The sequence below is a fragment of the Oryx dammah genome, unplaced genomic scaffold (genome assembly GCF_014754425.2).
Source record: "Oryx dammah isolate SB20612 unplaced genomic scaffold, SCBI_Odam_1.1 HiC_scaffold_1, whole genome shotgun sequence".
NCBI classification, from domain to species: Eukaryota; Metazoa; Chordata; class Mammalia; order Artiodactyla; family Bovidae; genus Oryx; species Oryx dammah.
Genome location: NW_024070185.1, coordinates 58,498,129 through 58,513,053, shown reverse-complemented (window position 1 = coordinate 58,513,053; position 14,925 = coordinate 58,498,129). Strand labels below are relative to the sequence as shown.

General features: G+C 39.2%; 1 protein-coding gene across 2 annotated transcripts in view; it reads right to left on the bottom strand.

Moving 5' to 3' along the window:
- The window catches only part of UNC13B (unc-13 homolog B), a 219,736-nt gene that overhangs the window by 121,406 nt on the left and 83,405 nt on the right, over window positions 1-14,925 (bottom strand). For both annotated transcript variants that reach the window (XM_040261120.1, XM_040261039.1), the window contains exon 7: window positions 13,158-13,215. In XM_040261120.1, the coding sequence (XP_040117054.1) occupies window positions 13,158-13,215 (58 nt within the window). The remainder of the gene's footprint in view (window positions 1-13,157; window positions 13,216-14,925) is intronic.

Sequence of the window (14,925 nt, the reverse complement as noted above, 5' to 3'; positions counted from 1 at the left end):
TGCCAACACCTATAATTAGCATCAGTATCAACTGCTTCCACCAATATCACATGTACAATGTAAAACTCATCACCCACTCTTACTGACAGAAGTCCTAGGCCCACTGTGCTGCCCTACTACTAAAATAAGACTCCCTACACTCTAGGAGTCTGTAACTAGCATATTTCCCTGTCTGAGAGTCCTAGTCCTGAACTAGATGTACCAGAAGCTATGGACTGATCCTTTACTCCCACTACCCAGAACAGACAATATGCCAGCCAGTAAGAGGTTCCTCAGCTAGGACTGAGGGAATAGAGTGGGCTCTGTTTTGAATTTCCCCTTCATAATTTTCATTTATCCTACTATGAATATCTTAGTAGGATATATCAGTACATTCCAATTAGCTTCTTCAAAAGTCATCTCTAAACTTATCTCTTCTGGAAAGTCTTCCTGAACAAACTACATGTCATTCTTAACCATTTGCTTCTTTGCCTCCTTAATATTTCCCTCTCTATTTCCAAGGTATCACTATTCCTCAGATAAAAGTGTTAAGTAGTGGAAGAAAAATGGTAAAGAATGGATATGAGCTAGACTTCTGCTTCCTGGGATCTGAGAAATAAGAAGAGGGTAAGGGGAAACTGATGAGGTGGGAGAATCTGCAGAATAGAGGCCAGGTGCGAATGCAGTCCTGCTTTCCTGTAGGGCATGTAGTCCTCGATAAATAAGTGAAAGTAAGTGATGGCTCAGCGGGTAAAGAATCCACCTGCAATGCAGGAGACACAGAAGATCCCTGGGTCAGGGAGATCCCCTGGTGGAGGAAATGGTAACCCACTCCAGTATTCTTGCCTGGAAAATCCCATGGACAGAGGAGCCTGGAAGGCTACAGTGCAAAGGGTTGCAAAGAGTCGGACACGTCTGAGCACACATGCTAATGGCCTCTAATCAGCAACATAAGCTTGCTCTCAGGCTTCCCTGGAGGCTCAGACAGAAAAGAAACTGCCTGCAAAGCAAGAGACCAGGGTTCGATCCCTAGATTGGGAAGATCCCCTAAAGAAGGGAACTGCCACCCACTCCAGTATTATTGCCTGGGATATCCCATGGACAGAGGAGCCCGGCAGGCTACAGACCATGGGGTCCCAAGGAATTGGACACCACTAAGCACTAACACTTTCACTTTTCTGCTTCCATTGTTCACAGAAATACATCTTTAGTTATAGCCACCAAATTTTTTTTAGTATAGTTGATTTACAATGAAATATTAGTTTCAGCTGTACAGCAAAGTGGATATACATATATCCACTCTTTTTTTTCAGACTCTTTTCCCATATAGGTCATTACAAAGTACTGAGTAGAGTTCCCTGTACTACCTAGCCGGTTCTTATCAGCTGTCTACTTCTTATATAGTAGTGTGTACGTGTCAATTCCAAATTTGTCCCTGCCCCTCATATCCCCTGGTAACCATAAGTTTGTTTTCTACATCCATGACTGTATTAATACTTCTATTTTGTAAATAAGTTCATTAGTACAAGTGTAAATCTAGTCTTGCTTGTGGTAGCTAGAGAAATGGAACTAGTAACAGAATTGGCAGTATCTGCCCAGACTTCTGCATTTGGCTGAATCTTGCAGGGGAATTATACCATCATCTATACAGTAATAGGCAGTAATCTAATCTTCCAGGTGAGAAATATCTGGTTACACATATATAATAGCCTATTTCCCTGCCTCCCCAAACAGGTATAGAATATTAAAAATAAGAGAAATCACAGCATGGCACTGGACAGTTTTAGATGAAGACCAAGAATCATACAATATAAGAGGAATATTTGAGTGTGGTACAGACAAGGGATATAGTACGTCAAGCCTGATGGTTTAAGCGTAGTGGGAAGCACTAATACCTCATGCTTCAAGGATCAGTAACATCAGCATGATGGATCACCAGGAAATATAACACTAACAGTTGAAAGGGAAAAAAAGGAAAGACATTTTTATGTAAACATGTCACTTCTGGGCATGTTGGTAAAAGAAACCCTTTTGAAGTCACTGTGATCAAATAAGATATCATAAATTGGTAGGCAAATTGTATTACTGATGATGCCTCTGAATGTTGGTCACTGTTTTTCATACATGTGACTAACACCCAACTGCTCTGAACTGACTCATTCTTTAAGAAAAATTTTAAACAGTATGTTGAGTTATGCCCTATTTTGCTAATTTAAAAGACTGATTCATACTCAGGAGACTTCAGTATAGGATCTGATAAGGCACTATTTATAGGCAACACTGTAACAAAAGCAGTGAAACAAACCTTTCATAGACAATCAGAGAAAATCTCTTTGAAACATCAATGGTGGGCTGTATCTCAAAGTTTCAAGCTTGCTTAGAGGTCATATTCTGTATTAAAAAACAGACCTCCAAATTTATTTCAACCATAGTAATTAAGATGTAACCAACAGAAGAGACAACTTTAAGAGCTACTTAAAACTCTCAATCAAGGAACCACTAGTATTATTTAGCTAACCATTGTCAGTTCCAACAACCATCATCATTCAACCATCAACCAACAACCATCATTCAATTAATTCTCAAATACAAACTAAAACAATAAATCTACAATGGCCTACCTCTATAGTGTCAGGCCTGGGACCATTTTTTAATAAATATTTATTAGCTTTTAAACTATCATGAAATAAATGCATTTGGAGAAAATTTAGAAAGTATAAGTGAAAGTGAAGTCGCTCAGTTGTGTCCAACTCTTTGCGACCCGTGGACTGTAGCCCACCAAGCTCCTCCGTCCATGGGATTCTCTAGGCAAGAATACTGGAGTGGGTTGCCATTTCCTTCTCCAGGGGATCTTCCCGACCCAGGGATCGAATCCAGGTCTCCCACACTGAAGGCAGACACTTTAACCTCTGCACCACCAGGGAAGCCCAAGGAAAGTATAAAGAAGGATAAAGAAAAAAAATTACTCACAATTCTACCACTGAGAGACACTATTAAAACTATTTCCTAGGTTTTTGTCCCTATGCTTATGAGTAATTTGTATTTCAGATAACTGGGATCCTACTACTTCATCAGTTTAGGATCCTGCTTTTCTAAAAACTTATTCACATAAATGTTTCCTGCATTAAAAAGATTACTTACAAACATATTATTCCATTATATGGAACTTGCCACAATTACCCATTCTTCCAGTAATTTTGCAATTTTTCCCCATTTTAACTAAAACCTATTCATAAGTGTTTCTTTGCATCTCAAGTTATTTTCCCTGAATGATTCCTAGAAGTGAAATTACTGAGTTAGAAAGGTTGTACTAATTCACACACCCTGACAGAATATGTGAGTACTCATCTCATCAAGTCCTTGCCAGATGCTGATTCACTTTTGATTCATTTCTCAGTTGCAGCCAGTGATACTGGCATTGATAATACAGTGGGTGGGCAAAGCAGACATGTAAAAACTGAATATAGCAGAAAGCTGTAGAACTTAGTAGTCACTTGGTGTGGCAACACAGTGTGCTACTGCATTCCTCGACAAGACATAGGTATGAACATCCTTACTGAAGACTGAAGTTTGAATACCTTGATTTCTAAATACAATCCCTCACTAAAAGAAGCCAGGGCTCACTGAAGAAATGACTTATTCTATAACTGAAGCAAGAAAGGACAAGGTGAGCCTGGAACAGCTTATATCAGGAAAGGAAGGAAATGGTAAAATAAACAAATAAATAATGGGGTCACATCAAAAGGACAAAGGTCTGAATTAAGGGGACTGTGACAGGCCAAATTTGGGACAATTTGAGCAAAGAGAATGACAGAAGTGAATTCAAAAGTCCATAGTGATAGTCATAAAACAGGAGGGTAAGAGAAGAGGGAAAGCTTTACAGAACACTGACAGTTACTCAACGTAAAGGAATGATAGAATTAGGAAACCAACATTTTGCGACCACCAATGTAATAATAAATTTAGGCCATAATCATAATAGATTCTAAAATTAATGGATGACATGGAAGCAACCTAGATGTCCATCAGCAGATGAATGGATAAGAAAGCTGTGGTACATATACACAATGGAGTATTACTCAGCCATTAAAAAGAATACAGTTGAATCAGTTCTAATGAGGTGGATGAAACTGGAGCCGATTATACAGAGTGAAGTAAACCAGAAAGAAAAACACCAATACAGTATACTAACGCATATATATGGAACTTAGAAAGACAGTGACGATAACCCTGTATGTGAGAGAGCAAAAGAGACACACAGATGTATAGAACAGTCTTTTGGACTCTGTGGGAGAGGGAGAGGGTGGGATGATTTGGGAGAATGGCATTGAAACATGTATAATATCATATAAGAAATGAATCGCCAGTCCAGGTTTGATGCAGGATACAGGATGATTGGGGCTGGTGCACTGGGATGACCCAGAGGGATGGTAAGGGGAGGGAGGGGGGTTCAGGATTGGGAACACGTGTACACCCGTGGTGGATTCATGTTGATGTATGGCAAAACCAATACAATATTGTAAAGTGAAAAAAAAAATAATAATAAATAAATGATAAATGGTTAAAAAATAAAATAAAATTAATGGATGAAGAAGAAATGGGTTACAAGAAATAGGTTAAATACACACAGTCTCGAAGTACTACCTACCTACCCCTAGTACTTTACTTATTAATTACAAAAGGGAAAAAAATACCTTAGCAGTGGAGAAATCTGGAGAACATCATCTGAACTAATAATTCTGTTTTTTCCAGTAGTCATGTATGGATGTGAGAGTTGGACTATAAAGAAAGCTGAGCATAGAAGAATTGATGTTTTTGAACTGTGGTGTTGGAGAAGACTCTTGAGAGTCCCTTGGACTGCAAGGACATCCAACCAGGCCATCCTAAAGGAGATCAGTCCTGAGTGGTCACTGGAAAGACTGATGTTGAAGCTGATACTCCAATACTTTGGCCACCTGATGTGAAGAGCTGATTCATTCAAAAAGACCCTGATGCTGGGTAAGATTGAGGGCAGGAAGAGAAGGGGCAACAGAGGATGAGATGATTAGATGGCATCACCGACTCAGTGGACATGAGTTTGGGTAAACTGCGGGAGTTGCTGATGGACAGGGAGGTCTGGCATGCTGCAGTCCATGGGGTTGCAAAGAGTCGGACACGACTGAGCGACTGAACTAAACTTAACTGAACTAATAATTAACATAAGCATCACAAATAAAGGGACAAACTCACATCAGCTCTGTAGTAACCAGAACTAATTATGAAGAAACAATCAGATCAATCCAAATTTTATGGAATTCTGAAAGACACTTTAACTGGATCCTTGTCAGCTGTCCAGCAGAATGGCCATGTTGATGTGGAAATAAACAAGTTTTGGAGAGAACAATTGTTTCTCCTCTCTGAATTCAAGTGAGGAGAAGTTCTAAGATTCACAAAGACTGGAGGTGCTTGTAGAAGGGAAGCCAGACAGGTCTATGTGGGTGGAAGAACTGCTAATCTGAACCCTGTACCTACCTAAGTAGACAACAAGAGGACTGAAAAGAGGAAGCAGAGCTGGGAGATAGAGAATAGAAGGAAATTGCCTTAGTTTCTCAGATCAAGAATAAGTGAGCTCCCCGAGAGTCAAATAAATTTTGTGGAATGTGGTTGGGCCTGTGGTGCATGCTAAGTTGCTTAGTCATGTCCTGCTCTTTGCAACCACATGGACTGTAGCCTGCCAGACTCCTCTAACCATGCAATTCTCCAGGTAAGAATACTGGAGTGGATTGCCATGCCCTCCTCGAAGGGATCTTCTCAACGCAGGGATCAGACCCACATCTCTTATGTCTCCTGCATTGGCAGGCGGGTTCTTTACTGCTGGTGGTGCCTGGGCCTGAGCTGTCCTGTTACTCTCCCCATTCAAAAAGTCTCTATGTGGTAGGCTCCCAGCAGCAGCAAGCTAAGTACATCTACTGTTGGAAGAAGTCAGCAGTGTAAGAAAGAGGCTAAACCAAAGCAATCTCTCGCATCCAGGAACTGGACCCTGAAGGGTACAATGAGGTAACTTCTGGAGGGTCACAAATGGACCCCAGGGAGAGAACAGGCATTCACCTACTCAAGAGAGGACAGGAAGAATCAAGCAATAGCAACCCAATAGGCAACAACAACCAACAAAAAGAGGCTCAAGACCTCTTCAAGGAGGACAGATGTTATTGTTCTTAGAAAACACAAATATCTTGAGAATTTTAGTGTCTTACCTGTCCAGGAAGATTGCTCCAAATACTGACAGTGTGAGAATAAGACACTGGAGTGACATGACTGTTCATGCATAGGTATGTCTTTGTGTAGCAGCATTCACTGAAATAGCCCAGGTCACCTCCAGTACACAGAGAACATTTGAGATTTCTCTTAATCATGCTCAAGTGGCTTCATTGGAACCAGAGTCTCACCTGCTACTTCCAGAGAGCCCAGGATTCCTTCTGCAGCATGTACAACTTTTTGGAGCACAGCAATCTCAGTGAGCATCCACTGGCCTAGACACAGCACCCAGCCATTCCCTTTCCAGTGTCCTACTGTTCACTGCTGTTGCTGCTGTTCACTAGTACCACCCAGAAAGTAGACATAAAGTCCCAAGATGTCTACTCTGGTCACCTTCTTTCTCTCTCAAGTCAAGCAAGGCTTCTCTTATTCAGGAAAAGGGAGATTAAGGTGAATCTCTACTTCCTCCCATAATATTTGTTCAAAACATTTTGAACATTCCCCTCAAATCCTAGGCTTTCAGTTACCAAGGTCAGGAACACCATTTCTTCAGCTTGCCTTCCATATCTTTCCCTGAAGTAATGGGAACAAGAACTGACAATAACACAGGGGATAAAAGATATGTGGACATAATGTAATAATCACCATATGACATATCTACATATACCACAGTTACCAACGGAGAATGACATATCCTAAGATAAAAGTGAACGCAAAGTGTTATTACTGAATGTTAAACTCACCGTCAGAAAAGTTTGGAAAGAAAACTGGAAAAAAAATATAGTTCACCCCAAAGTTTTTAAAGACATAATTGGGGCCAGAGGAACTTTCATATCAAAGATAAGAAAAAGGGTTTCTTTAGAGTAGTAGCCCAGTGATTTCTGAAAATATTTTGTGGACATGTCACAGTGACTACAGAGAACTGACCCTAGCAGAGAAAACAGAAGAGGGACCATCCACGTGAAGAACTCTCAGGATTAGGAAGCTACAGTCACACGAAATTACAGCTAAGAGTTCCAGAGGTTATTTAGACCAATGCTCCCATTTTATACATCAAGATATTGAAACAGAAAATGGAAAGACTTTCAAAATCACTCAGAGAGACAGGAGTAAACCAACCTCTAGAACAAGGATCCAGTTATTCCGTTCCTTTTGTTAATAACCTCTAATTATTAAAATTAGTACATTGTTAAATATTTAGAAAATGAAAGAAATGCAAAAAGGGATTTAAAAAGTCGCCACATGTCAAAGAGAAGTTTAGTTAGTATTTTAGTGTCTCTCTAGATATTCTCCCCCTAAGTGTACAGATATATTTATAATAAGTATATTAGCTTGCTCAGACTGCCATAACAAAATACTATAGACTAGGTAGCTTAACAACAGAAATGTATTTTCTCAGTCTCTGGAGGCTGAAAAGTTAGAGATCAGCGTCCTAGCAGAGTTCAGTGAGAACTCTCTTCCCAGCTTATAAATGGCCACCTTCTTGCCATGTATTCTCAGATGGCAGAGAGCACAGTTGTCTCTTCTTTTTAAATAGGTAACAGACTTATCAGATTAGGGCTCTGTCTTTATGACTTCATTTAAAGTCATAAATGACTCCCTCAATACAAACACATTGGGAGTTGGGGCCTCAATATACAAATTTCAGGGGGACAAAATTCAGCTCTAGCATTCTGCCTCCGGTCCCCCAAAATTCACATCCTTAAAACATGCAAAATGCATTCATTCATTCCAGCATCAATTCTAAAGTCCAAAAACTCATTTAAATATCAACTAAATTAGATATGAGTGAGATTTCAGTTATGATTCATCCTGAGGCAAAATTCCTCTCTAGCTGTGAACCTGTGAAACCAAATATGTGCTTCCAAATTACCATGATGAGACAGAAGGATAACCTCACTCCACCAGGAAGAGATAGGAAAGAAGTGACAGGTCTCAAGCTAGTCCAAAACCTAGCAAGGCAAATTCCATTACATCATGAGGCTAGAGAATAATTCTCTTTGGTTCCATGACCCATCCTCCACTGGAGTGGCACTGTCACTCCCACAGCTCTGCCGAAGGGCCCTGGTCCCATAGCTCTCAGTGGTGACCTCCCTCTGAAACAAAAGGAAATATCTCTGTCGCCTGGGCCTGTGCTGAGAGTGGCAGCCCTGATATTCTCCAAATCACCTTCCAGGTCACTTTTGCCTTTCCTCAAGAACAGCACGTTTACAGTCAAATAACACTATGATTGAGTCTTGAAGAATTCAAGAAATCCAACAGCCTTCCTTCATTCCATCCCTCTTTCTCTGTCCCCTTTCGTTGAAATTGGCAATGTCTCTGCTGGTATAATTCCATCTCTATTCCTGGCTTCTGCTGATGGCTGGTTAAATCCATGAGTCAGACCATGATCTCTTTAGGATTTTCTTCAGAACAAGATTTTTCATTTTTCACAAAATATAGGCTAAGGATAGGCTAAGAATTGCCAAATCTCCAAATTCGAGTTCCTTTTTATTTAATAATTTCATCTTCAATTAAACCCTCTCTTCTGGCATTTTACTATAAGCAATAAGGAAGACCCAAAGCATATCTTCATTATTTAGTTTAGAAATCACCTCTGCTAAACATCCAATTTGATCACTTATAAACTGTACCTTTCACAAAACCCTCACATAATTCAGCTAAGTTCATTGCCCCAAAGATCATCTTTCCTCCAGTTTCCAATAAACCATCCCTCATTTCCATCTGACACTTCTCCAGAACATCCTTTAATATCAATTTCTCCCAAACAGTCCCTGCACAACAACCTTGTTTGCACCTCAAAATTCTTCCAGTCTTTATATCCATTACGTAAACTTCCAAAGCCACTGTCACATTTTTAGGTATTTGTTACTGAAGCACCCCGACTCTCAGTACCAAAACCTATACTAGTCTGCTCAGCTGCCATAACAAAATACCACAGTCTAGGTGGTCTAAACAACAGAAATTTGTATCCCATAGGTTTAAAGTCTAGGAAATTCAAGCTCAAGGTGCTAGCTGATTTGGTTCCTGATGAAAGTTCTCTTCCTGGCCTGCAGATGGCTACCTTCTTGTTCCATTCCCCCACAGAAATCGCTAAGATTATCAGCCCTATCAAATCAGAGCCTCATTCTTACATTTTCAATTAACCTTTCTCATCTGCTCACAGGCTCTGTCTCCAAATACAGTCACATAAGGGGCCAGGGCTTCAACATATGAATTTTAGGGGTATGCAATTTGGGGTGTATAGCAAAAACTCTTAAATTATATATATATAAATTATATATACATACCTATGAGTGAAAAGGTTGGCTTAAAGCTCAACATTCAGAAAACTAAGATCATGGCATCTGGTCCCATCACTTCATGGGAAATAGATGGGGAAACAGTGGAAACAGTGTCAGACTTTATTTTTCTGGGCTCCAAAATCACTGCAGATGGTGACTGGCAGCCATGAAATTAAAAGATGCTTACTCCTTGGAAGGAAAGTTATGACCAACCTAGATAGCATATTCAAAAGCAGAAACATTACTTTGCCAACAAAGGTCCGTCTAGTCAAGGCCATGGTTTTTCCAGTGGTCATGTATGGATGTGAGAGTTGGACTGTGAAGAAGGCTGAGCGCAGAAGAATTGATGCTTTTGAACTGTGGTGTTGGAGAAGACTCTTGAGAGTCCCTTGGACTGCAAGGAGATCCAACCAGTCCATTCTGAAGGAGATCAGTCCTGGGTGTTCATTGGAAGGACTGATGGCAATACTTTGGCCACCTCATGTTTAGAGTTGACTCATTGGAAAAGACTCTGATGCTGGGAGGGATTGGGGGCAGGAGGAGAAGGGGATGACAGAGCATGAGATGGCTGGATGGCATCACCGACTCGAAGGACATGAGTTTGAGTGAACTCTGGGAGTTGGTGATGGACAGGGAGGCCTGGCGTGCTGTGATTCATGGGGTTGCAGAGTCAGACACGACTGAGCGACTGAACTGAACTAAACTGATGTATATGCATATGCACATACAGAGAGTAAGAGTTTTGTATATTTTAATTTAGTTTCATGAAAATTTCCCTATTATTCAAAGCATAATATTCAAATCTTATGACTATTACATTTACTGTTGCTTATTAAGTCATTTTCAAATGTTGCTATTTAAATATTTTGAAATGAACATCTTTCTACACAAATCCTTGTCAGTTTCTTGATTATTTAGGACAAATTTCTAGAAATTCAACTGCTGAGTCAAAGGTTATAGATTTTTAAAGCCTCTTGGTACATATTATCAAATGGCTTCCCACAAACCTATACTAGTATATACTGCCATCTGCAGTAGATATTATAATTAGAATAAAAATATTTTTCTAACTGAAAAAAAGCCAGTGTCATAAATGACTAAAAAGGCAAGTTTTTTATTAAAGGAGATTAAAGATTCAGGACAACTGAGTAAAAATGTGCAATTTTGATTAAATTATATGCTGATGCAAGGCAGGCCTATGAAAACACTTGGGGGACAATTGGGGAATTCTTAATATTAACTATATATATTATTAATATATATAATCAGTGTTAAATCTCTTGATTCTAATAATGGTATTTTGGTTATACAAAGTGTTCTCTTAGGAGACACATGCTGATGTGTCATAAAGTCTGATGCTTATATTCAAATGATTCCAGAAAACACACATGTATATTTTTATGTATGTGCGTATACACACAGAAATGGGAAACATCAGTCGGGAGGAAGAGAAGCAAATTTGGTAAAATGTTAATCACTGAATCTAGTAAAAGGTAAATAGGTATTCAATGTACTGTTTTCTCAACCTTCCTATAAGTTTAAAATTTTTCCAAATAAAAATGTCTTAGAGAGTAGTCAAAAGACAGGGATAGGCTCTGCATATAAAACAAATTGGGCTTCCCTGGTGGCTCAGACAGTAAGGAATCCACCTGCAATGCAGGAGACCTGGGTTGGAAAGAACCCCTGGAGAAGGGAACAGATACCCACTCCGGTATTCTGGCCTGAAGAATTCCACGGACAGAGGAGCCTGGCAGGCTACAGTCCATGGGGTCGCAAAGAGTCGGACATCACTGAGCGACTTTTCACTTTACTTCACATAAAACAAATTAGCTGGTAAACATATTTAAAAAGTAAGAGAATTCATAAATGCTGATTATTTATATTCTCTTATTTCTTCCTGCCCTCTAAGCATTTGCTTTTTAATCACTTGAACTGCATTTCATCAAATGGAACCAAGAAGGAATGGAAGAGAAAGCTCAATTATTCCATTTCACTTGTATTAGCCATCTTGGAAAAAGACTTAAAAGATTAAAAACTCAAAATTACCTCATTGCAATGAGTTTTGGAAATGACTTAGAGACTTTAATTCACAACTTGGTGTTCAATTCAGATTCTTGTCTCCCATGACTCTAAATGCCTGATAAATACTAGTTCCCAAATGGGAAAAATGAAAGTAACAAATCATATGTAAAATAGGCATTATTTAAATAAAGAAAAAGTACTGACCTCTGCCAGTGGTCTCACTTTTATCAGGAAAGTAAGTAGCCAATAGAATAGAAGACAACCAATGGATTTATAAACCATGGATAGAGGTTCTTCTTCTCAGAAACAGTGTGAAGTAGTATAACATGGTGGTTCAATGCATGGGCTATAGAGTCAGACTGTTTGTATCTGAGTATTTACTTCACCACTTACTAGCTATGTGATCTGGGGCAAATAACTCAATCTCAGTTTCCTCATCTTAAAAATGAGGAAAACAGTAAAATCTATGTCGTAGAGTTGCTGTGAAGATTAAATAAGTTACTACATTTTAGCTCTTACAGCAGCATCTGGCATACTATAAAACCTCAAAATATGTTAGCTGCATTACTACAATAACTACTACCACTATTACCAGGACTATCAACCTGCCATTGGTAAGATTTTGGCAGTGATTCAGAAACACTACAGCAATACAAAAGAAACAAAACATAGGCATGGCCACCCCCACGAGTTGAAAAAGTGAAAGGGAACCGATTTCGAGTCAGTCCTTTGGTGTCTCCTCAAACTATTCTGAGAGAAACTGAAAAGATATCAATATACCAACAATGTACAGCTCATTTCAAAAAGGAATTTGTGTGGTCTGGATAAGTTAACCTCAAAGGAAATAACAAATTCTCTCACTCAGTAAATCATTTATCAAACTTTACTGAGGCTTACTGAGTTCCTTTATTGAGGCTTACCTGAGTTCCTCCCAGGTGGCACTAGTGGGTAAAGAACCCGCCTACCAATGCAGGAAATACAAGAGATATGGGTTCGATCCCTGGGTTAGGAAGATCCCCTGGAGGAGGAAATGGCAACCCACTCCTATATTTGTGCCTGGAGAATTCCATGGACAGAGGAGTCTGGTGGGCTACAGTCCATGGGGTCACAAAGAGTCAGACACAACTGAAGCAACTTAGCCCACACACACATATGTTATCAAAATTTTGGCCTTTAAAAAATTTTGCATTCTTGTCAAATAAATATATATAGATTATAACATATGATGGCTATATATATACAGGATACAATGGGAGCAGAGGAAAGACCTAAACTAGACTGGGGAGAAGAAGGAAACAGCACAAAGAGTTTCCAGAGGTAGAAACTCTTAAAGGGCAATAACAGATAAATGGGGACAGAGTGGGAAAAATCATTCCTCTAGGGGTAAAAGCTGGTAAACAGAGAAAAAAAAAGCCTCACTGCCCTACCTACAGCCACACAAAACCAAAAGATCTCTTCTTAAAGGTAATGAAGAGATAGCCATTGGGAGGATGGGCCTGAATAAGGTGTATTTCTGGAATATCTTCTGTTTATACACACCATATCTCTCCAACCTCCCCAACTCAAAATAAGCCACATTTGGAGAACTGACAGAAAGCTGTGATTAAGAAGCGATTCAGAGACAAGTTTCTCACTTACAACACTGGGCGGCAGCAGTAGGCAATCGCTTCCTCTGGCTTTCTTCTTGACTAGAATACTAGAGGAAGAAAGGAGAAAAAAACAAAACAAAACATAGTAAGAGGCCCAAGTAAAGAGGAAGGTGGGGTGGGGGGAAACATAGCTACCTATAAAAAGGTTTAGCATTTGACTGGAGTCAGATTTCTTATCAAACAGAAACAGATCATCCTGCTGTTGATTTTCCTGTGTGATCATCACATACAGGCCAGACTATCAGATATGGCATTGGCCCAGTGTGACAAGCTAAATCAGGAGAGCAGAAAGTCGGCTCTGATGAAGGTCAGCTGGGCACCATTCTAGCTCTGCCAGGCAGTGGTGGAAGGCTTTAGTCTTAGAAGATTTAGAGGACTTAGAAAACTCAGATAATGTATAGATTTCCCCATCTGGGTGATGGAACTGAAAACCTCTCTGAGATTTGAGTTTTCTCCATCTTTAAAAAGAAAAAAAAAAGTGGTTCTTCCCTCACAAGATCCCGTGGGAAGTGAAATCACTTACGTAAGCATGCGATACAACATCTGGTATTTACTAGAGTCTCCTTCCCAGTTATACTCTAACCTCCCCAACACAACTCACCACTATCACCACCAAAAAAACAGACCACTGAAGCCATAAAAAGAAAGTTCTGTAAAAGGAAGCCAGATTAAGTTCATGTATTGAAGATGGGCAAGATTTAGAAAGGCAAAACAAAAAAGCATAAACAAATTAACACAGGTACAGAGAGTCTGGAAGGTAAAATGGGTTTGGTTCAGAGCCCATTGGAGAACTGGAAAAATATAAGTCCACATGGTTCAGCAATTTATAAAGGTAAGTTGGAAATGTGAGTTTTCATCCTGACTCTGCCATTTCTTAATAAATTGTAGATTCTGGGCAAGACAGAGCTTCTCGAACACTGAAGGTGTCATCCATTCAACAGATATTTCTTGAGTGCCTATTATGTGTAAGGCATTGTTCCAGGCACTGGGGGAATAGAAATCACAGTAAGGAGTTTAGACATTACTCTAGTCTGTTGAGAAGCTGTGTGAAGTTTTAAACACCAGAGGGATATGACTTGATTACACTTTAAAAATCACTCTGGCTGCTGTGTGAGAAGAACTGCAGGGAAATACAGGGAAATAAGACTAGTTATTGGAATTATTCAGATGAAAGTTGATTAGTGGCTTGCACATGAATGTTAGTGATGAAGGGCATGTCAAGTGGTTGGATACAAAACACAAAACACTTTTAGTATATAAACATACTCTTCTATATAAAGTACTTTACAAGCAACAAACTACAATACGAATACCAGAGGCAGACAATGCTATTACTACCTCCATTACAGTAAGGAGCAGAAGTCAAGCACAGTTCAAACGATATAATAGTATTAGTAAAACTGTCAATCAAATAAATAAATAAATAAATAAATAAATAAAAGAAAAGAAAAGAAAAAAAAAAACTGTCAATCATAAAAAAGTTCAAAACTTCCTAGAGGCCAAGCAACCCACTCCAAAGTAACAAAAGGACTTGATTATAATAACTAGTATAAATAACGATGATTTTTATAGACAGTAAACAGGTATAACAGTGAGGAAATCATAAAACTTTAAGCATTAAACTAGAAGAATTCAGACTTAATAGATTAAGCAGATATTTCCAGAAGACATGTTTAATGACTCTCTTTAAGGTCCAGCAGAAAGCTAAAGACCACCTACAATCTAACTAATAACTTTAAGAGATCTAAGGAAAAAAA